This window comes from Chiloscyllium punctatum, chromosome 15 (assembly GCF_047496795.1).
Source record: "Chiloscyllium punctatum isolate Juve2018m chromosome 15, sChiPun1.3, whole genome shotgun sequence".
NCBI classification, from domain to species: Eukaryota; Metazoa; Chordata; class Chondrichthyes; order Orectolobiformes; family Hemiscylliidae; genus Chiloscyllium; species Chiloscyllium punctatum.
In genome coordinates this window covers 70,625,819-70,648,026 of record NC_092753.1, presented here as the reverse complement: position 1 = coordinate 70,648,026, position 22,208 = coordinate 70,625,819, and the positions used below count along the sequence as shown (strand labels likewise).

Below are 22,208 nucleotides of genomic sequence, written 5' to 3'. Positions count from 1 at the left end.
CCTGATGGTCTACATCCCAGGGTACTGATGGAGGCGGCTCGGGAAATCGTGGATGCGTTGGTGATTATTTTCCAGAGTTCGATAGATTCGGGATCGGTTCCTGAGGATTGGAGGGTGGCCAATGTTATACCACCTTTTAAGAAAGGTGGGAGAGAGAAAGCAGGAAATTATAGACCAGTTAGCCTGACCTTAGTGGTGGGAAAGATGCTGGGATCTATTATAAAGGATGAAATTACGGCACATCTGGATAGTAGTAACAGGATAGGACAGAGTCAGTATGGATTTATGAAGGGGAAATCATGCTTGACTAAGCTTCTTGAATTTTTTGAGGATGTAATTCTGAAGATGGACGAGGGAGATCCAGTAGATGTAGTGCACCTGGACTTTCAGAAAGCTTTTGATAAAGTCCCACACAGGAGGTTAGTGAGTAAAATTAGGGCGCATGGTATTGGGGGCAAAGTACTAGATTGGATTGAAAATTGGTTGGCTGATAGGAAAAAAAGGGTAGTGATAAATGGCTCCATTTCGGAATGGCAGGCAGTGACCAGTGGGGTACCGCAGGGATCCGTGCTAGGACCGCAGCTTTTTACAATATATGTTAATGATATAGAAGATGGTATCAGCAATAACATTAGCAAATTTGCGGATGATACAAAGCTGGGTAGTAGGGTGAAATGTGATGAGAATGTTAGGAGATTACAGGGTGACCTGGACAAGTGAGGTGAGTGGGCAGATACATGGCCGATGCAGTTTAATGTGGATAAATGTATGGTTATCCACTTTGGTGGCAAGAACAGGAAGGCAGATTACTACCTAAATGGAATCCATTTAGGTAAAGGGGCAGTACAGAGAGATCTGGGTGTTCTTGTACACCAGTCAATGAGGCAAGCATGCAGGTACAGCAGGTATTGAAGAAGGCTCATAGCTTGCTGGCCTTCATAACAAGAGGAATTGAGTATAGAAGCAAAGAGGTTCTTCTGCAGCTGTACAGGTCTCTGGTGAGACCACACCTGGAGTACTGTGTGCAGTTCTGGTCTCCAAATTTGAGGAAAGACATTCTGGCTATTGAGGGAGTGCACGTAGGTTCACGAGGTCAACTCCTGGAATGGCAAGATTACCTTACACTGAAAGACTGAAGCAACTGGGCTTGTATACCCTTGCGTTTAGAAGACTGAGAGGGGATCTGATTGAGACATATAAGATTATGAAAGGATTGGACACTGGCAGCAGGAAACATGTTTCCGCTGATGAGTGAGTGCCGAACCAGAGGACACAGCTTAAAAATACGGGGTAGATCGTTTCGGACAGAGATGAGGAGAAACCTCTTCACCCAGAGAGTGGTGGCTGTGTGGAATGCTCTGCCCCAGAGGGCAGTGGAGGCCCAGTCTCTGGATTCATTTAAGAAAGAGTTGGATAGAGCTCTCAAAGATCGTGCAATCAAGGGTTATGGAGATAAGACAGGAAGAGGATACTGATTAGGAATGATCAGCCATGATCATATTGAATGGCGGTGCAGGCTCGAAGGGCAGAATGGCCGACTCCTGCACTTATTGTCTATTGTCTATTGAAGGGTCAAGTGGCTCTTGTTTGTATTTGCTTTCAGTAAATTATGATGTCCCCAGTTCTTATCAAGTGCTAATGGGTAATCATGTTCATGTCCAAGATTTATAGTACACTTGATTTGCCATTTCTGTCTATTTTGGATTGTGTGAAAAAGATGACTTAAAAGTGTTTGATCTGATTTGGCCAACACTGGTTTAAATCAATTACCTTTTATATCAAGTGACAATGTACTTGATAGTTTATATTTTAGGTCACAATTTATTTGGTTTCTGTTTCTAATAAAACAAATCACGTGGTCACTTTGATGGAGCAAGTTTTGTTCAAAATTAATTCATTTCAATAAATAACTTTCCATAGTCTAATCTGTAAAAGATTCTTTTGCTGTAAATCCTGCATCAATAGTCCTGGTTGACTGCCAATGTAACTTCCAGTTTCTGGCTTATAAATTTGCATCATGTGCCAGGGATTTTTCCATGACACCAGTCTTCTCTCACTTCCATTTGCTGATTACTTTTCAAAATGTAAAATTAGCTGTAGAATCTGCATATCAAGTTAGCATAATTGACTTCTTGGAAACAGGAATGTCAAGCTGAATCCATTTAAGCAAAGGGTATTCTAAGGCGTAGCTTGGCATTGAGCCATTTCTAGGTAAGGTAATGAAGTGCTGGTAAGAAATTTGCAAAAGATGCTCTTTTATTTCCCCTTCATGTTGGGGAAAGGTTTCTTCCTGTCTATGCTCTCCTGTGCTCATATTTTATACATCATCTCAATCATGCCTCCCTTGATCTCCTCTGCTGTAAGGAAAACAACCCTAGTCTATCCAATCTTTCTTCATAACTGATATTCGGCAATCTGGGCACCATCATGATAAGCCTCCTCGGCACCCTGTCCGATGGTGTCACATCACTCCAAAAGTGTGGATTCCAGAACTGCACACACTCTCGCTGTGGTCTAACCAGTGTTTTATACCTTTTCAGCAGAACTACCTTGTGCTTAAATTCTATGCCTTGGCTAATGAAGGCATTTCGTAGAGTCATAGGGTCATAGTGATGTCTAGCATGGAAACCGACCCTTCGGTCCAACTTGTCCATGCCAACCAAATATCCTAATCTAATCTAGTCACATTTGCTAGCACCTGGCCCATATCCCTCCAAACCCTTCCTATTCATATACCCATCCAGACGCCTTTTAAATGTTACAATTATACTCGCCTTCACCACTTACTCTGGCAGCTCATTATATACATGTACCACCCTTTGCGTGAAAAAGTTGCCCCTTAGGTCCCTTCGAAAATTTTTCCCCCTCTCACCCTAAACCTATGCTGTCTAGTTCTGGACTCCCCTTGTGTTGTGTTAACTACATTATCCGCCTGCCTGATCTCTTAAGGGACAGGTGTATATGCACACCAAGTTCTCTGTAATCCTCTGTGCTTCTCAAGGTTCTGTTGTTCATCATTTAAGCTTGCTTTATTTGTCATACCCAAGTGTAACCCCTCACACTTATCTGAACTGACTTCCATTTGCCACTGATCAACCCATCTGACCAGTCTATATCTTCCTGTAATCTAAGGCTATCCTCCTCACTATTTATTATTCCGTCAGTTTTTGTGTCATCTCCTAGATTTAAGTCTAAATCCTTTAGATAAACCTCAATCAGCAAGCGGCTTAATATTGACTCCTGTCGGAACTCGCTAGACACACACTTCTAGTCTGTAACAATGACCCATCAACTCCATTTTGTGAAAGGAAAGCAGTGCAAAAGCCCTGTAAGTGATCTGTGCACCTCTTTAATCTCCAGGTATTAAAATCATGTCTCAAAATGAGTCAGCTTTGCCCGTACACTGGTTTAGTCAGGGATCTGTACAATACAACAGCATTGCCACTCAAGGGAAATGCCGTTATGACTTCAGTCAGTTCAGTCAACTGCAATCCAAAAACGTGCAGGTTAGATGGATTGGCCTTCCTAACTGTCCCGTTAGAGACAAAAAAAAAGCTGCAAATACTGGAATCCAAAGCAGACGAGCAGGAGTCTGGAAGAACGCAGGACAGGCAGCATCAGAAAGAGGAGAAGAAAATGTTTCAGGTAGAACATTTTGCCCCATAGCGCCCAGGGATGTGCAGGCTAAGTGGATTAGCCACAGTAAATTAGGGATTTGAGGGATAAAGTGGGGACCTGGGTCTGGGTAGATGCTCATTGGAGGGTCAGTGCAGACTCAATGAGCCGAGTGGCCTCCTTCTACAATAAAGATTCTATTATTCTATGAATTCATGAGACACTTTGCTGTTCCTTGTTCAGATAGATTTATCTCCTTTTGGGGAAGGAGCACGGCTTCTAGAATAGGAGTTGCTTCAGGAGTTGGACAGAGGGCTGACACAACATTAATGTTTATTAGCATACTGTCAGCTTTTCATATTTATAAAGGATTCAATTCACCATTGGATGAGTGTTCTTGCCACCTGCAATTTAGAATCTCAGATGTCCAGTGAAAATACAATGGATGAATCCCCTGCTTTATTTTAACCACCAACTGGAGCATCTGGTTTTGTCTGACATTGACCTGTAACGTCTTCAGCAGAATGCTTGGGCCAAGTCATATCTTGACTGTAAAATTTTGAGTTATGGAATTGCATGCAAATCACAAACTACAGGTGTGTAAACAAGAAAAAGACTGCAGATATAAATATTTACCTAACTCATTAAAAATTATTTTTAATACTATAGATTTTACTTTTTAAGATTCAAATATCAGTACCGTATCTCCTAGGTTTTTGCTCCTAAAGTACTGTTCTAAATTGGTCGTCTCAAAACAATTCTGACAGTTGTTTTCAAACAATAGATTTCTGACTTGGAATGTAGTGATCAGGAAATGGAATCAATGCTAAAGCATCGAAAGGCAGATACAAGAAGCAGACCGTTCAGCCCCACCATTCGCTATGATCATGGTTGATCATCCAACTCAGTACCCCGTTCTCGGTTTTTCCATACCCTTTGCTCTCTTTAGTGCTAAGAACTAAATCTAAATCCTGATATGAAAACATTTGATGCTTTAGACAGAATCACTTTCTGTGGCAGAGAATTCTATCGGCTCACCATTCTCTCGTGAAGAAATTTCTCCTCACCTCAGTCCTAACTGACCTATCTCATACTTTTAAACTGTGATCCTTGGTTCTGGACTCCCCTGCCATTGGGAAAGTCCTTCTGCTTTTGCCCTGTCTAGTTCCATTAGAATTTTATACATTTCAGTGAGATCCCCCCCCCATACCTCTAAATCCAGTGAATGTAGTCTTGACTGAATCAGTCTCTCTTCATACCTCAGTCCTGCCATCCCAGAAATCAGTCTGGTAATCCTTTGTGCAATCCCTCCATATCCCAAACATTCTTCCTCAGATAAGGAGACAACAGCTTGGCATTTACCCCAGGGATGGAAGGTAATAACATCATTGTATAAAGGAAGATAATTGTGGTTGTTTGAGCTGGTAGCAGCACTACGGATGACCCAAACCCAAAAGGTCAAGCTTTTGACTGCTGCTGCAGTGGCCTGCGCAGTATACCATGGATGTTAAAATGTGTATGTGTTAGAAGCAGGGAGAATTAATGCATCATAATGTCTAATTTCCATTTGAATGTGGTCCACATGAGAGGTGAATGTGCAGCATTCACCTCATGAGAGGAGAGGAAGATTCCTTTCTATTCTTAATTAAAATTTGCAGCATCCTCAAAGTTATTGGTTACCTGGGATTAATATTTGTAAGAAAACAAATAGTACCATTGAAATTGACTCTGTATACAATCGGTGTTGTCTCATGGCAGATTTCTGGCTCATTATCTGCTGTTGCTTCCTCTTGAGCTGCTTTCTTGGCATTTACTTTGTCAGTAGTGGTTTGCCATTACCTTCCACTCTGTGTCAGAATGAGGAGGAAGATCCTAAGTCTAACTTGGACAAACTGGAAATCAAACCTGCATTGTTGGCACCGGTCAACTGAGCTATCCAGCCTCCATGTTTAAACTATGACTTACCAAATTATCCTGCTATGGTTTTGAGAGTCTTAAATTCTCAAAAGTGCGAAGACCAATGTTGTAGTGTTCAGTGCAGACTTAATAAACAATGCCGATTGCTGTTATAATTTCCAGCTGTGTGGTCATGATGTTTATGATGTGTTGTGAAGGGATAAATGAACCACACAGTATAAATTCAATCCAGATGAATTAATTGGACTAACTGATTTGATCAAGATTTTCAATGTTCAGTGTTGTGTTTGCATAGTACAGAATACCATTTGTACGGAAATGTATCTTAATTTAAATAGCATATCAATCACAGTAGAAATTGTGTCTCTGCAGCAGGGCTTGTACATAACCATTTGACTCAAAGGTAAGAGTGAAAGCTTAGGCATCACGGAGACCAAAACTTACTTTAATGATTGCTGGAATAACAGTAATATTGTGTGATGGAGATTTAGTCTAAAGAGTTTCCGCATTTATATTTGAAGTCATAGAGCTCTACAGGAGGGACAGCTGTACAGATCCTTCAGTCAAACTCGTCCTTGCCATCAGATATTCTCCATTAATCTAGTTCCATTTACCAGCATTTGGTCCATATCCCTCTAAAACTTTCCTAATCAATGAATAGGAAGGATTTAGAGGGATATGGGCCAAATGCTGACAAATGGGGTTATATTAAATTAAGATATCATCTGGTCGGCATGGACCAGTTGGACTGAAAGATCTGTTTTCATGCAGTGCAGCTCTATGACTCTAAGTATAAATGAGGGAGCACATCTCCATCACACAATATTACTGTTATTCCAGCAACCATTAAAGTAAGTTTTGATCTCGGTGATGCCTTTGCGGTACACTCACCTTTTGAGTCACATTGTTATGTTCAAGTTGAGAGTGCGGTGCTGAAAAAGCACAGCAGGTCAGGCGGCATCCGAGGAGCAGGAAAATCGATATTTCAGGCAAAAGCCCTTCATCAGGAAGAGCCTTTTCAGCACCACACTCTCGACTCTAATCTCCAGCATCTGCAGACCTCACTTTTGCCTGGTTATGTTCAAGACCCGTTACAGAGATACAATGCCTTATCTAGACTTGTGCTTCTGTACAGTACTAAGGCAGTGCTGCACTGTTGGATGTGTTTTATTTGGTTGAAACCCTGAACTAACCTTCTGGTACACAGGAAAAAAAAAATTCAATTTGAAAAATGTCATCAGGGAGTTCTGTCTTGGCAAGTCCTCAATTAGCATCACAGAAAGCAGAGCCTCCTGATTTCCTATGCTGTTAAATTTAGGATCTTGATTTTGGCATTTCTTTGTTACAAAATGGCTGCAGTTTAGAGCCACCTAATTGGATGTGAAACAATTTGGATTGTCTGGGAACATCGCATACTATACAAATGCATGTTCTCTCTTCAAGAAACTTGCATCTTTAGATTTAAAGCTTGTTACCCTCTGTTAGGACCAAGGCCTATTTATTACGGACCCCTTTTTGAACCATCATAGCATTCACAGCGTATGAGATGATCCAGAAATGCTGGACCCTAAGTCTCATCATGGAAAATACATTCCTTTATTCCTCAGCAGATCAATCATTTTTATCTTGTCATTTTTTAACAATACAACAATTCTATCACAGCCACCGCTCTACAAACAAAGTAATTTCAATCAGCACTGGACTTGGTGTTCAACACTCTTGGGCCAATCTATCTAATTATCATTCTCAACATTCCAAAATGTGCTTGGTGAAATTCAAGTTGCTTGCAATCTATTTTATCTTAAGAGTAAGCAGGTATCATGGAAATCTTTTCACGAAATAAATTGAATTGCAAAGTTTGGGAGAAGATTTGTAGCTCGGATGCTCGTTGTTGTGGTTCTGTTCGCCGAGCTGGGAATTTGTCTTGCAAACGTTTCGTCCCCTGTCTAGGTGACATCCTCAGTGCTTGGGAGCCTCCTGTGAAGCGCATCTGTGCTGTTTCCTCCGGCATTTATAGTGGCCTGTCTCTGCTGCTTCCGGTTGTCAGTTCCGGCAGAGTCTGTGGATGAGTGCCATCAACAAACACATCGACCTGGACCCAATATACCGGCCACTACAGTGGACAGCCGGAACTGACAACCGGAAGCAGCAGAGACAGGCCACTATAAATGCCAGAGGAAACAGCACAGAAGCGCTTCACAGGAGGCTCCCAAGCACTGAGGATGTCACCTAGACAGGGGACGAAACGTTTGCAAGACAAATTCCCAGCTCGGTGAACAGAACCACAACAAATTGAATTGCAGTAAACATGCAATGTGTTCTTGCACTCTAATAAACTTTTGTCTGTTCTGCCTTTAGGACCCTGTTTTCCCCTCTCCCTTGGGTATTATTCAAGCTTTCCCCTAAAAGTAAAATTGATACCTGCTTTAACTACTCCAAATGGCAGTGACATCCACATATTGACCACTCTGTTCAAAGAATTTCTCTTAGTTTCTAAAATTTGATTCATTAATGTGCTAATTAATCAATAAGCTCCTTATTCCGAACTCATGCACAAGCTTCTCCAGGTGCATCTTGCTCCGTCTTACCTGACAATTTCAGCATATCGATATGGTAAATGTCTTGTAAAATTTTTTCTGTATTTTCCCTGGTTCTTCAATATTCTCCTTGTGTATGAAGATCAAAACTGCCCATCATGATCCTCTGGAAATGACCAGTCAACATGTTGTTTCAGAGCGTCTAAACATTAGACCTGAGAAGTAAAACACAATCAGAATAACCTGGCATGAGAGAAGCAAGAGATTAAATACACAAATAAAAGCTTAAAAGCTTTGCTGTATGACGTGTTTATGTTTAGAAGTCAATCGGTAAAGAACGCCACGAGAATAAAGTCAAGTACTGTAGAAGCGACGAAACTGGCTGTCGCTTGGAGCGGTACTCTGTAGAAAAGTCAACAACAAACTCGTACAATTTGAACTCAGTGTTTTAATTGCCTTGCTCAAATCAAATAGAAATCGTGATGATCTCTTTCTCTTTTTGGCCTTTTTAATTCGTGTCTGAGTTTGTTTAAAGTAATGGGTAATAAAGGTTTGTTATTTTCTAGTTTCATAGCTATCTAATTTGGTCGTGAACCTCTGTTTACTCAAGTGTCTGGTATTGTTGTTAACTACTTGTTGAACCATTTTGTTGTCAATCCCCAAATACTTATCATAATTCTCGTTATAGATTTTGTTTTCCTAGTTTTCCATATGATACAAGAATCAAACTTGACGAGTGGGAAATAAGTTAGAGGAAAAGTTTGGTAACTCATGGTTTTTTTTCAATTTCATTTTGGAAGTATTTATATGCTGAATGTGTGGAAACAGTGCTGGCTATTTCAGTAGGTAAATTTGAATAGAACTAGTGAACACTTGATGACAGATGGATGACTGTTTCTTGTTTGGAAAGATTTTGGATGCTGGTGAAGCACCTTTGATCAACGATACTGAAGATATTTTCTTCTTCCTAGTATTTGACTTGTGTGTGAGAAGTCTATGTCTTTATGGCAATATGTACATTTGGTAATTGCTGACTAGCCATGAATGGAGCTGCGAAAGCACCATTTTAACCATGTTTAATAATTCTAATAATTATATGTGTACATGCACATAACAAAGCAATTTTATTAGCTGGCACCTCTAGGACCAGGATTGTGCCAGTTGAACAAATATTCCAGTAATGAAGAGGTCCACATAATCAATGTGAAAACATACACTAAGTATTAGAAACTTAATGCGGGGAGTCATTGTTGTACTTTATCTACAGCATAAATCACTCAAATAAAACTTAACAACAAAGAGCTTTCTCACTCGCACCCTCAACTGACTGTTCAGACATTCTAGTGGATCATGATATTTGAATAAACACTCAAAATTCAATTAACTATTTTGTGTGGCCATTCAATTGAACAACAAGTATGCTTACAATGTGGTAAAAAAAATTCAAAAATCTATAATAATTGGATAGAATAATATAGTAAACTTCAGTATCTGAGGTGTATAATTTTTGCCACTTTATCAAGAGTGCTGGTACATAAGGTGCCAGTTAAAATTAAGTTTGCTCTACATCTAAAGATATTTCACATGCCTGAATTTTCTGAAACAATTGCTAACGTCTGGTTATATAAATCATATTTTTGATACCATTGCATGAGGAGACCATTGAACGATGAGAGAGCGCTTTCAGAAAATCTGATCAAATTAAGTGAACTACAAGCAGTATAGGATGGAATTTAATGTGACTGAATGTTAATTAAGCTATGTTGGTGAAAACAACACTATATATGATAAAAATAAATGAGGGTTAATTGACTGGTCAAATAAGAATTAGCATGTTGTTTAAATTTAAGGTTGTGAATGACTTGAGGAGGAATTTGCAGGTGATAGTGTTTCCATGCACTGTTGCTTTTGTCCTTCTAGACGGTAGATGTTGTGAATTTTAAAGGTACAACCAAATGAGCCTTGGCCAAGTTGCTCAAGTGGAATACAAATTGAGCATGGTAAGTGGAGGCATTTATTAGTACTGTTAATGACCCATTTCATCACTTTGCTGTTGAGTGATGGATCACTAATTCATTCAAATGGATTTGTCCTGCTTTTTGTGGACATGACATGTCAGGGCAATTTTACAGATTTTTGGATAGATTGCAGTGTCGTAGCTTAGCATAGTGTGGCTAGTTCTGCAGCACAAATCGTCAGTATAATAGCCAGGATGTCGTCAGACCCCACAATTTTTGCACTCTCCATTGCCTTTAGCTGTTTCTTAATGTCATGTAGGGTAGATAAAATTGGCTGAAGATTGGCATCTGTGATGCTAGGAACCTGATTCAGCTTTGCCTTTTGCACTAACATGCTGGGTTCTCCCAACGTTGTAGCTAAGGATATTTGTGTAGTCTCTGTATCATGTTTGTTGTTTATTATTTTGCATGATTTTATGGCCAGTTGAGATAAATAAATGAATATGTTGATTCTGAAGTTGCAATGCTTCTATTTGCAAGGTTGTTTGTATTGTCTGTGTCCATTCTTTTGTCGACCAGTATTCATGACTGGATGTAGTTGGTGCAAACCTTTGATCTGTTAGTTGTGGGATTGCCTTGCTCTATTGCATACTTCTCCAGCCCTTTAACATGCATGTAGTCCCATATTGTAGTTCCACCAGATTGAGACCTCATTTTTAGGTGGGCATGGGGCAGCACAGTAGTTAGCACTGCTGCCTCACGTATTTGATTGCAGCTTTGGATGACTGTCACTGTGGAGTTTGCAAATTCTCACTGTGTCTGTGTGGATTTCTTCTGGGTGCTCCTGTTTCCTCCCATAATCCAAAAATGTGCAGGTCAGGTGAATTGGCCACGCTCAATTGTCCATTGTGTTAAGTGCATTAGTCAGGGGTAATTATAGGGTAGGGGAATGGGTCTCGGTGAATTACTGTTCGGAGGGTCGGTTGGGCTTGTTGGGCCAGATGGTCTGTTTCCATACTGTAGGGAATCTAATCTTTAAAAAAAAATCCTTCGCTGTGGAGGTAGGTGGAATTCTGTGTGGGTTTGCTGTTCAGTTTAATGTTAAAGTCACAATGCAAATGTAATCCTAGTCCTAATCTTAATTCTAACTACATAATGGTGGTGTGTGATTTCAATTACTTTTTGTTAAATAGGTCAAATGTATCAGCAGTACCAGCAACCAGGATATGCACCTCAACAACAACCACCGGCCCAGGCACAGTATGGACTGCAGTACCCAGGTGAGGACGCAGCAATAAAGGAAGAATGTCGTCAGCATTGCTGAGTTTTAAATTCTTTGGAATTATCAAAGGGGAGCTTTTGTTAACTGTTTGTTGTCTAGTATCATTGAGCTCAAAAATAAAATAAGGCAGAAATCTAGCTAAGTATTTCTTTTTTAAAAAAGCACAAATGAGCAATTTAACATGTGGCATAATAAACATTTCAGCTAACACTCACAAAAAAGTTGAGTATGACAAAGTACAATAAAGAGGGAGGGATTAGTTGCATTTTGGCTCAATTACATGAAAATAACTCTTATCTCATTGAACAGAATAACAGGTAATGTAGCAGGGTTTTGTTTCTATCAGAAAGGACCTATACTAAGGTATTTACTTTGGTATTAAATCATTGTGCCTGCATCACTTACTTGTGGACTGACTTTTTTTTTACTGACTGCCAATTTAAAAGCAAAATAGCTTAAGGTGCTGTTTCATGTATGTGTGTGGAAGTCTGACTTTGAATTTATGCTAATATTATTTATAATTAGTAATAAATGGAACTTTGCAGTTGGCCATTTGAGCTGAATTGTTTCTTTTCTCTCTCTTTGTATCAAAAGGCGTTCCTTGATGTTTTTGTGTGGTGAACTTGGAGCACTTTTTTTAAACAAAGCTCTAAGTAGATACATCATTAAAACTACTGTTAAGCATTTTTAGCCAGGATAGCCAGTTGTCCACATGATTGAGTTGCTTTTAAATAATTGAAAATTACTATTCCAAGAAAAAGGCAAACTGAGCCAAATCTGCCAGGAATGTGCTGATATTGGTCGCATTAACAAGTGTAACCTTTAAACCATCCAAGTAATTTTTCCAGTACTGTTTTCGTCATCAGTGGTTGTGTGTTAACTTCACAACTCTTCATGTTGCAGAGAATGGACGCCATCATGGAGTAAGTCCCTTTCCCTAAGGGTTGGCTGCTTTCTAACTGCATATAGGGTAGCACATGATGCAGACCAAAGTTAATGTAGACGAGTGTAAAGCACATGGTGACAAAATGAAGTATAATTATTGTGTGCTGTTTGAAGAGTTGATGGTAATGTTCAAAACATTCCAGTTGCTGGACTTGTCAAATAATCTGTCAATCTAGCAATCAAAAGGCAAGGAAAATATTGAAGTATGTTGCTAAACCTATGAAGTAGAAATTGTGCTTTGCTCACTTGTGTAAAGCTCTGCTCAGAACACATTTTGTGCTATTCAGTTCTGACTATTAAGACTTCAGAAAAGTTTTTATATTGCAAAACTAAATCTCCAAAGTCATAGACATCAAGAAATGAGGAAGCACTTTCGGCCTTTGAAAGGAGGCAGATGAAAGGGAACTTCTTATTCATGTGCAAGGCTATAAAATGACAACACATAGATGGCATCTTTTAACTTGATAAAACACCCCAGGAAAGTAAATAAGTAAATTCGCCATAGTCCCTGAGGAAAATGGGGTTGCTGTCTCATTGGAAAGACAGTTAGTGGTAGTTTAACCTGAGGGTCACTGTGCCTCAGGCAAGGGGTTGGTATTGAGAATGCGGGGCCTTCATAATAATCTCAGCTGATATGGAAATTGAAACCATGCTGTTAGCGTCACACTGCATTGCAAACTGGCCTCCAGCCAACTGAGCTAATGGACAAAAATCAGCACAAATTGAGAGGAGCCAGTTATTAGGATTGTTATAATCCCAGCTGATGTTATTAATGGACAAGTCAGATCCTGGACTGAAACCTGGCTTAATAGATCATGCTTTGTATTTTTAATTAAATGACATGGTCACTCGCTGAATCAACAGATAGTAGTTTCAAACTTAAGTAGAAGTTTATTGTGCAAACGAAAAGATTAAATAGAATGCATCAATATTTGAATATGTAAATTCAATGTAAATGTAAATTTATATGTAAATTTGAATATTTAAATATTAGCTATTTGAAAGACCTAGAAGCACATGATAAAATATAATATTCCATTGAGCCCAACAGCAAATCTTTCCAGTACTTAAACACCAAAGAGAATTCTCCTCTCTATCACCACTATAGGTATAACTTAATTTTTTCTTTCAATTCCCAGTCTTGAGAGGAGTAGTATCTTACTTGAGTATTCATACAACTGAGTATAGTCTTTCTCAGCTTTAAATAATCCCTTCAGGGTTATAACAGACCACTTCTGGTCTAAAACTTAAAAACTAAAACCCCTACAATGAGGTAATCTATTTCTAACTTTTCTAAACTGTCTACTCCAAGAGAACTATTTCACATACCAAACTGCAACCAGGATGAAACCAAGCTATGAGCATTTCCCCTAAGCAACTGACATCCGCTTAATGCTCTTCGATGTTTATTCTGCTTGTAAAACTCTGTCAATACAACCAAATTCCAAAATATAAGCAAATGAATGGAAAAGCCCAACACATACATTCAAAAAATAAGGCTGAAGCATCATCTATTTTAGCGTCCTCCCATATTCCCCAGCATTGCGGATTCCAGTCTTCAAACAATTCGAAACACTCCACATGATATTAAGAAACGGTTGGAGGCGCTGGATATTGCAAAGGCTATGGGCCCTGACAATATTCCAGCAATAGTACTGAAGACCTGTGTTCCAGAACTTGCAGCTTCCTTGCCCAAGCTCTTCTAGTACAGCTGGTATTTACAAGACAATGTCAAAAATTGAAAAAAGCAGGACAGATTCAACCCAGCCAGTTACCTTCCTATTAGTCTATTCTTGATCATCAATAAAGTGATGGAAGGTGTCATTAACAGTATCAAGCAACACCTGCTCAGCAATAACCAGCTCAATGATGTCCCCTTTGGGTTCCATCAAGGCCACTCAGCTCCTGACCTCATTACAGCCTTCAGTCAAACATTGACAAATGAGCCGAATTCCAGAAGGTGAGATCAACAGCCCTTAACATCAAGGTTGCCTTTGACCAAGAGTGGCATCAAGGAGCCCCAGTTAAACAGGAGTTACTGGGTATCAGATGGCAAGTTCGGCTATTTGGTGTCATACCTGGCACATAGGAAGATGGTTATGATTGTTGGAGGTCAGTCAGCTCAGCACTAGGATATCTTTGCAGGAGTTCCTCAGGATAATGTCATCGGTCCAACTATCTTCAACTGCTTCATCAATGATCTTCCTTCCATCATAAAGGCAGAAGTGGGCTATTCGCTGATGATTGTGCAATGTTCAGCACCATTTGTGACTATTCAGATATAGAGCAGTCCATATTTCGATGCAACAAGGTCTGGACAGTATCCTAGTAACATTCACACCTCGCAAATGCAGCCAATGACTATCATCAATAATAGACAATACATCCACCACCCCTTGAAATTTGTTGGTGTTACCATTCCTGAATCCCTCTCTGTCAACATTCTGGAGGTTACCATTGACCAGAAACTCAATTGGATTTGCCATGTAAACACAGCAGTTGTAAGAGCAGTGGCTAGGAGTACTGTGGTGAGGAAGATTTGATGCAGGAAGCTGACTTTTGGATGAATTTCGACATTGCATAAGCTCAGCAAGAGTAAGAGGTTGTGACACTACATTGGAAGAAATGTTCTTTTGAAGTGGAAAAGTGAAATCTGAACAGTACACTTGAGCAGCACTGTGGTTCAGTGGTAAGCACTGCTGGCTCACAGCGCCAGGGACCCAAGTTCGATTCCAGCCTCAGGCGACTGTCTGTGTGGAGTTTGCACATTCTCGCCGTGTCTGCGTGGGTTTCCTCTGAGTTTACCAGTTTCCTCCCACAGTCCAAAGATGTTCAGGTCAGATAAATTGACCATGCTAAATTGCCCATAGTGTTAAGTGCATTAGTCAGAAGGAAGTGGGTCTGGGTGGGTTACTCTTTGGAGGGTTGGTGTGGACTTGTTTGGCTGAAGGGCCTGTTTCCACACTGTAGGGAATCTAATCTAATCTAATCAGATAAATTTAAAGTACCACATTCAGAAGGAAGCAAAAGTTCAAACCAAAGACTGACAGTTTTGGACTCATCTCATAGTAACTCAACGTTTATGTCAGGAATAATAGCCATTGCAACTCTTCCACCTGATTAGATTCTTTGTAATTTCAATTCATGAATGCCCAAGGCTTTTCTTATTATTTAGCCTGGCAGAACAATGTTGAGTTGTTATGAGATGTTTCATTTGCTCCCTTTTTAACTGTAGTTTATCTTGCAGTCATACAATGTACCTAACAACTGGGGTTATATTTACATAATGCTCAATCTTAAGTGCCCTCTGAGCAATTTGGGTGGGAAATAAATGCTGATCTAGCCAGTGACATCCTCATCCTGTGAATAAATATAATAACAAAAAGAATATGTCTTACTTCTGTTTTGTTTCTCATTACTTTCACTTCACATTTGGATGATGTGCTCTAAACATTTGGCTTCTCTTCCTAAACCACTTGGTTTCTCCTCCTTTGAATGTACTATTTAAAATGTGCATTTTTGACCAAGCTTTTAATTCTTTGACTGATCAGTTTTTGTCTGAGACACTACGGGGCATTTTACTATGTTGATGACACCATATTCAGGTATGGCTGGCCAAACACACAGTTCCCCTCTATCTGTCAAAGTTGGGCAATAGGGGTTGAACTGTGAAATGCAAAGTTATTGACTTTGGAAGCAAAAAGAAGGTGGCAGATTACTACCTGAATGGCAGTAAATTGGAAGTATGCAGCAGGACCTGGGTGTCCTTGTGCACCAGTCGCTGAAGGTAGGCATGCTGGTGCAGCAGGCGATAAACAATGCAAATGATATGTTGGCCTTCATTGCGAGAGGTTTTGAGTACAGGAGGAGGACTGTGTTGTTGCAGATATACAGGGCCTTGGTGAGGCCACACCTAGAATATAGTGTGCAGTTTTAAACTCCTTTTCTGAGGAAGGGTGCTTTGCTATTGATGAAGTTCAGTGAAGGTTTACTGACGTATGGTGAGACTGACGTATGAGGAGAGATTGACTAAGTTAGCATAGTTTTCGCTGGAGTTCACAAGAGTGAGGGGGAATCTCATATAGACTTAAAAGTCTAACAGGACAAGACAGGGTAAATGCAGGAAGGATATTCCCAGTGGTGGGTGCGTTCAGAACCAAGGGTCACAGTCTGAGGATTCGGAGTGGACCATTTAGGATGGAGCTGAGGATTTCTTCACCCAAAGAGAAGTGAGCCTGTGGAATTCATTATCACAGGAAGTAGTTGATGCCAAAACATTGAATTTATTCAAGAGGCAGGTAGATACAGCACTTGGGGCAAATGAGATCAAAGGTAATGGGGAGAAAGCAGGATTAGGCTATTGTGTTGGATGGTCAGCCATGATCATGCTGAAAGGTGAAGAAGGCTGGAAGGGCTGAATGACCCCCTCCTGTCTTCTATGTTTCCATGCATACTAGAACCTGAATAGATAATCAGAGCTAAAACAAAAAAAAATACTTTTTATTTTAACTTCTGTGCATTTTTAAAGCCCATTTTAATGAATTTGTTCATGGAGGTTACGTTGTATTGGTCTGAATTTCCTGTTAGATTTAGCAAAGTAACCATGTTAATTGACTTATGCACAGTTATTATTTGTACCTTGCGTTACATGCTAGTTTTCTCGTATGGTCACATGTGAAATATGCAATTGCAATACTTGCAAATGACAATTCTGCTATTTGTGCTTGTGCTATGTAAACAGTGAACACTGCCAGAGTAGATGTGCTGAAGTCTTAACTGTCTAAGCTGCACTAATTTACTGAAAGTAGAGCTCTAAGGCTGGAAAATTTCAACTCCGATTTAATATGGGATTGAATGATACGCTATAAGCATTAGCTGCAATTTGTACCTATCTACTGTAAGTGGACATTCAACATTTTTGGGTTGATTAATCATAATGATCATCCACTAAAAATGCTGACATTCTCTGAAATTATGCATTCATTTGCATTCATGTAATCTGTCAAAATAGCTGTGGCAAGTTTAATAATTGTGAATTTGCCACTCACTAGAAAAGCTTTGACAAATATAAGCAGAAACATGGAGTCATTCAGGGGCATAAATTTTGCTTGGAGGATGTTCTCTGTGTAGAACTTCCCTACCTTTGTTTTTGAGTTTCTAGGTTCCACTTCTGTTTTCAGGTCAGTGGAGACCAAGTGACTGAAAATGTGCTTTGCTTTGTTTATGCATTGTTTCTTTAACATCAGCACTAAAATACTGCTGTAATACAATGATACCATTTATTTCTGTAAACCTGAACTTGTTTACATTATGCAGTTTAAACATTGAATTGAACTCTTGAATCTGCAGTTGACTGGATTATTGTGATATAAAAGTCTCCATATATCCTTCTTTAAAAGTAACGTTAATTCAATAAACAAAATGTCAATTTTGAAGATTGATCGTGAGGTCTGAGAAGAAAAAGCTTGATTACAGTTACTTTTCCTCAACTGGCTCACACTCTGTGTTAGTGGATTCTTGCACTTGTCTTGACTGTCCTATGTGTACATAGTTATTTTTTTACCCTCCATGTTTCTTGGATACCTCATTGTTCAATGATCAAGATGGATGAGGGGAAATCACTGCTTGGAATTTTGTGAGCACTTATGGGGACGCTGAGGGCTTTTTACTTGTTGGCTCATGAAACTAGCTCAATATAAAGAAGACATTTTTACAAGCCAGCAGTACTTGCAAAGGATACATTTGTTGTCTGGGTTCCTGCTAAACCTTCAGAACCAGACATGTCTTGCACCTATGTACTTCCTATTAGTTAAGCACATATGGAGAAGATTACAGTACAAAAAAAAGTGATGGAAGGTGAGTACAAAGTCAGGGGTTTGGGAATAGCCTTCATTATGTCAGAATATGACATTACACCGATTGAATTCAGACTCTTGATGCATTGAACTCCTGAATATAGGATTGAGTGGGTCATCAGGTCACCTTGACCTGTCACTCAACAAGCCCCTCAGCCTGCATAATGCTAGCTGAATTTCAAAGGAATATTATGGAATCTCATAACAGAGCAGGAAGTCATTTTGCTTGTATTGTCTGTGCCAGTTCTTGGAAAGATCTGTCCAATTTAGCCCTATTGCTCAGTGTTTACCCTATAACCCTGCAGTTGGTCTTCCAAATGTATGGCCAATTGCCTTATGCAAATTCTAAAGGATGTGCTTCCATCCCCCTTTTTAGTTGGCATTTTCAAGATCTGAACAAACTTATTATCTCTAAACAAAAAAGTCCTGCTTGCTCCTCTGGTAATCTCTAGTTACTGGTCAATTTACCACAGGAAAAAGGGTTTGTTCTGCTGTATTAGTGTCCCTCATTTTGAATACATTTATTAAGTGTACCAAAAAAGAGAAAATGCTGGAAAATCTCAGCAAGTCTTGCAGCATCTATAAGGAGAGAAAAGAGCTGACGTTTCGAGTCTAACTGGCCCTTAATATTTTTCCCAAAGTATAATACACAGAATTGCAAATGCTCATTAATTTGAAGAGCTTTTAGGACTACTCCAAATAATAGTAGAATAGCATAAAAGTGAAAATCCAATTTTTTTGATAATTTTTTGAGTTGGAATTTACTGAATCTAGACATATTTACTGCATAGCATAGGCCATCCAGAATTGGTATGATTCTGAAGACAAACTGACAGTTTATGAAACCAGCAGCGTTAGCTGTTTACACTTTTCATTTTGAAAAAAGATTGTGCAAGAAATTGTTCTAAGTGTGAGATTGACTTAAATGTGGTTGGTTTTAATGGGCATACAACTAGGAATCAGTTGGCACTTGTTTCATTCAGGTGTTTCTCCAAGAGAGATAACAGTTGGTTGTAGCTCATGGTGTTAAAACTTAAATTCTCACCAGAGAAATTGCTGAATCTCTCAGCAGGGTTTGTATCAAGGTGAGCAGCAAGTGCCCTTGTTTAATCCTGGCAACAAATTCAAGATCAATAAAATTGCTTATGTGAAACTGTACTTGGTGAATCTTTTTATTCTGTTGGTGTATTAGTTATGGTGACATTCACTTATTTTTATATTTTTCTTCTTCTAGGTTATAACCAACAACCATCCTCCCAACAGCAAGCTCAGCAGTTCCAAGCTTACAATCAGCAAGCATCCCAAGCTCCTGCACCTGGATTCTCCGCTCAAGCCCAGCAATTACCATCACAGCCTGCTCAGCAGTACCAAGGGGGCTCCTATGCACCACAAAATTATACAACACAAGCTTCTCAGCCTGCTAACTACACAATGCCACCTACCTCCCAGCCTGGTATAGGTCCAAATCAACAAGGGGCTTACCAACCAAGGCCGGGTTTCACACCATCCCCAGGGAGCAATGTGACACCGCCACCGTCTGCATCTAATCCATATGCACGGAATCGTCTCCCATTCGCTCAGGGTTATACCCAACCTGGCCCAGGCTATCGGTAAGACTCTAGAGATGCTGGAAAAGCTGCAAGCCTACTTACAGCTGCTAGGTAATAATTTCCATCCATGCAAAGAGAGTCCAAAACTACGTGATTGAAATCAATTTATAATCTAAAGCAGAGCAAGCCCTTGTAGTAGCTTCAGAATAATGGATTTCGTTCGCTGGGGAAAGAGACCAAATAGATTTATTTTCTCCTATTTTCTGCTTTCAAACGTATCAGCATCATAGCATAAGAACTTTTATTGAGACACAACCTAAAAATGTGTTAAGTGATTTTGACTTTGTAGACTGCCTTGGCGAAAGAACAAAGAAATTTAACTCTAGTTTGGAAGTAGACCATGGATGTGATTCATTTTTATTGTTAAATGAATAACGATATGTACTAAGTGATATCCTGATTAAATTGAGATTAGAAGTTAATATGTACAAAAAAGTAACATCCACTTAGAAACTAATAAAGATGTTGAAACTTATAATTTTTATTTTAAACATTTATTTATGTTTATTGTCTGGCCTCTAATTTGTGTTCAGTATAACATTTGTATTTTGTTAATTTATTTAGTTTTCAAGAAAAAAACAAGAATTTCTCTGATGATTGGTGTGCTTTCAAATTTTGATACTTTGATCTCGGGTTGGGGAGAAGTCGTCTTCAGTCTTTGACCATTTTGATCAGGACATCAATTTTCCTTTTCCTCTGCAAAGTGAAACAGATTGTATTCACACAGAAAGATGAAGTTGTTTCTCATTGGAGCTTTAATGCCGACAGGGTTCTTGATCAAGTCCCAAAGTGCAGTCATTCTTTTTCCAATATTTTCTTGTAAACTTTTTATCCAACTTCCTAAAGTTCTAAACTTCACTACATAATTGTGCTGTGTTACTTTCCTAACCCATCAAACTGCCAAAGCCTCTTTGGAAATATATTTAAACTTCTAGCAAAGCATTTGCACATTTTTTTTCATTTCATTTTTTCATTAATTTCATTTAATTCCATTTCCTCCCTTGCATTTATTTGAGGTATATGCTCAGAAAATGCAGTATTGGCATAGAGGATATTATGAAAGCCAAGGAGACACCTGCTGTACTTTCGCTGCTACACTTCCTGTGGCTCAATTCTGTTTTGGCTTGTACAATTAAACTGAAGTATTTGCCCAGTTTATGTTGATGCAAATATATATGCTTTTGCAACTTTTGTACATAAAATAGAGGAGGTATGCATTCTTGACATGAACAGTGACTTCAGCTCAAAAATATTTAATTGGATGTAATTGGCATTGGGACACCTTAATTTTATGAAAGTTCAAGTTTTGTTCTTACATGTGTATATGAATAAATCTGCATGTTCACATGTATGTATGTTTTTTCTCAGTTTTAAGCAGCATTAGTCTTCAATCTTCATTTAATAACATCTGTTATAACATCTGATGAATTTACACAGGAGTTTAAATTGATCTAAAATAACTTCACTTCAAATTATTGTCGTGACTTAAACTGGGAATAATGTACTGACAAAAAATACTTGTGTAGTAATGAGACATGACAAAATGTGTAAAAATCCCAATGAGAGCACCACAAACCAACTTTGCCTGACTGCTGTTCAGGACAAAAGCATACCAAAGTTGTTTTAGTAGTTACAAAAATAACTACAGGGAGGCAGTGGCCGAGTGGTATTATCATGGACTATTAATTCACAGATCCAGGTACTGTTTTGTGGATTGCGTTCAAAACAATTATAGGTGTTGTCCATTCTTTATTTCTCCCACTTTAGTATCCAAAAAGAAATTGTATTGTACACCTCAACAAAATGTAATACTTGTTTTTCAAGTTGTAAACAGATTTCCTGGTATCCAGTTATAGAAATCCCACTTCTATTTCAGTTTATAATTCCAAACCATTAAAAATGTGCTGTGTTACATAGTGCCACCCTTAAACAAAATGAAATTCAATATTTAGATGTGTTTCAAGATGAGAAAATCTAACACAACAAAATTTGTTATTTATCCCCATTTATTCCTTAAGCAATATTTCAACAATTCCTTGTTACTTACTTTCCAAATTCTTAAACTCTTTCAATATAATCACATTCTTTATAATGATCAGTTATAACACTATCTTTTCCTGCAATTGAAGTTTTTACATTGAATAGTTGAATCAGTAAGCTGCATCAGAGCTGGCTTCTCTATTGCTGATTCTTCTCTCAATAACAATGTGCCTACCCCCACCTACGGTCATTGGCATTAATAACCATTTTAACATATTTCATACTGTCGTGGTGGCCAATGCCATTCATGCTGTTCATTTAGAAGACTTGCTTTCAGTTTCCCAAAGGCTGATTGGCAATCTGCTGACTATACTATTGTTGACTGTTTTCATAACCAGTCTGTTATTGTCGGTTGAAGTTAGGGTCAAATTTCAGATAAAATCTACATATTCTTAAAAATCTCATGATTTCCTGCTTAGTTTTAGGAACAGGGAATTTTATTCGAGTCT

The 22,208-nt window shown here is 38.9% G+C and overlaps 1 protein-coding gene across 1 annotated transcript in view; it reads left to right on the top strand.

Moving 5' to 3' along the window:
• The window catches only part of tfg (trafficking from ER to golgi regulator), a 120,868-nt gene extending 100,658 nt beyond the window's left edge, over positions 1-20,210 (top strand). The window contains exons 7-8 of the mRNA XM_072585417.1: positions 11,221-11,307; positions 19,344-20,210. Coding sequence (XP_072441518.1) covers positions 11,221-11,307; positions 19,344-19,723 — 467 coding nt within the window. The 3' untranslated portion in view covers positions 19,724-20,210. The remainder of the gene's footprint in view (positions 1-11,220; positions 11,308-19,343) is intronic.
• Positions 20,211-22,208: the final 1,998 nt, after the last annotated feature.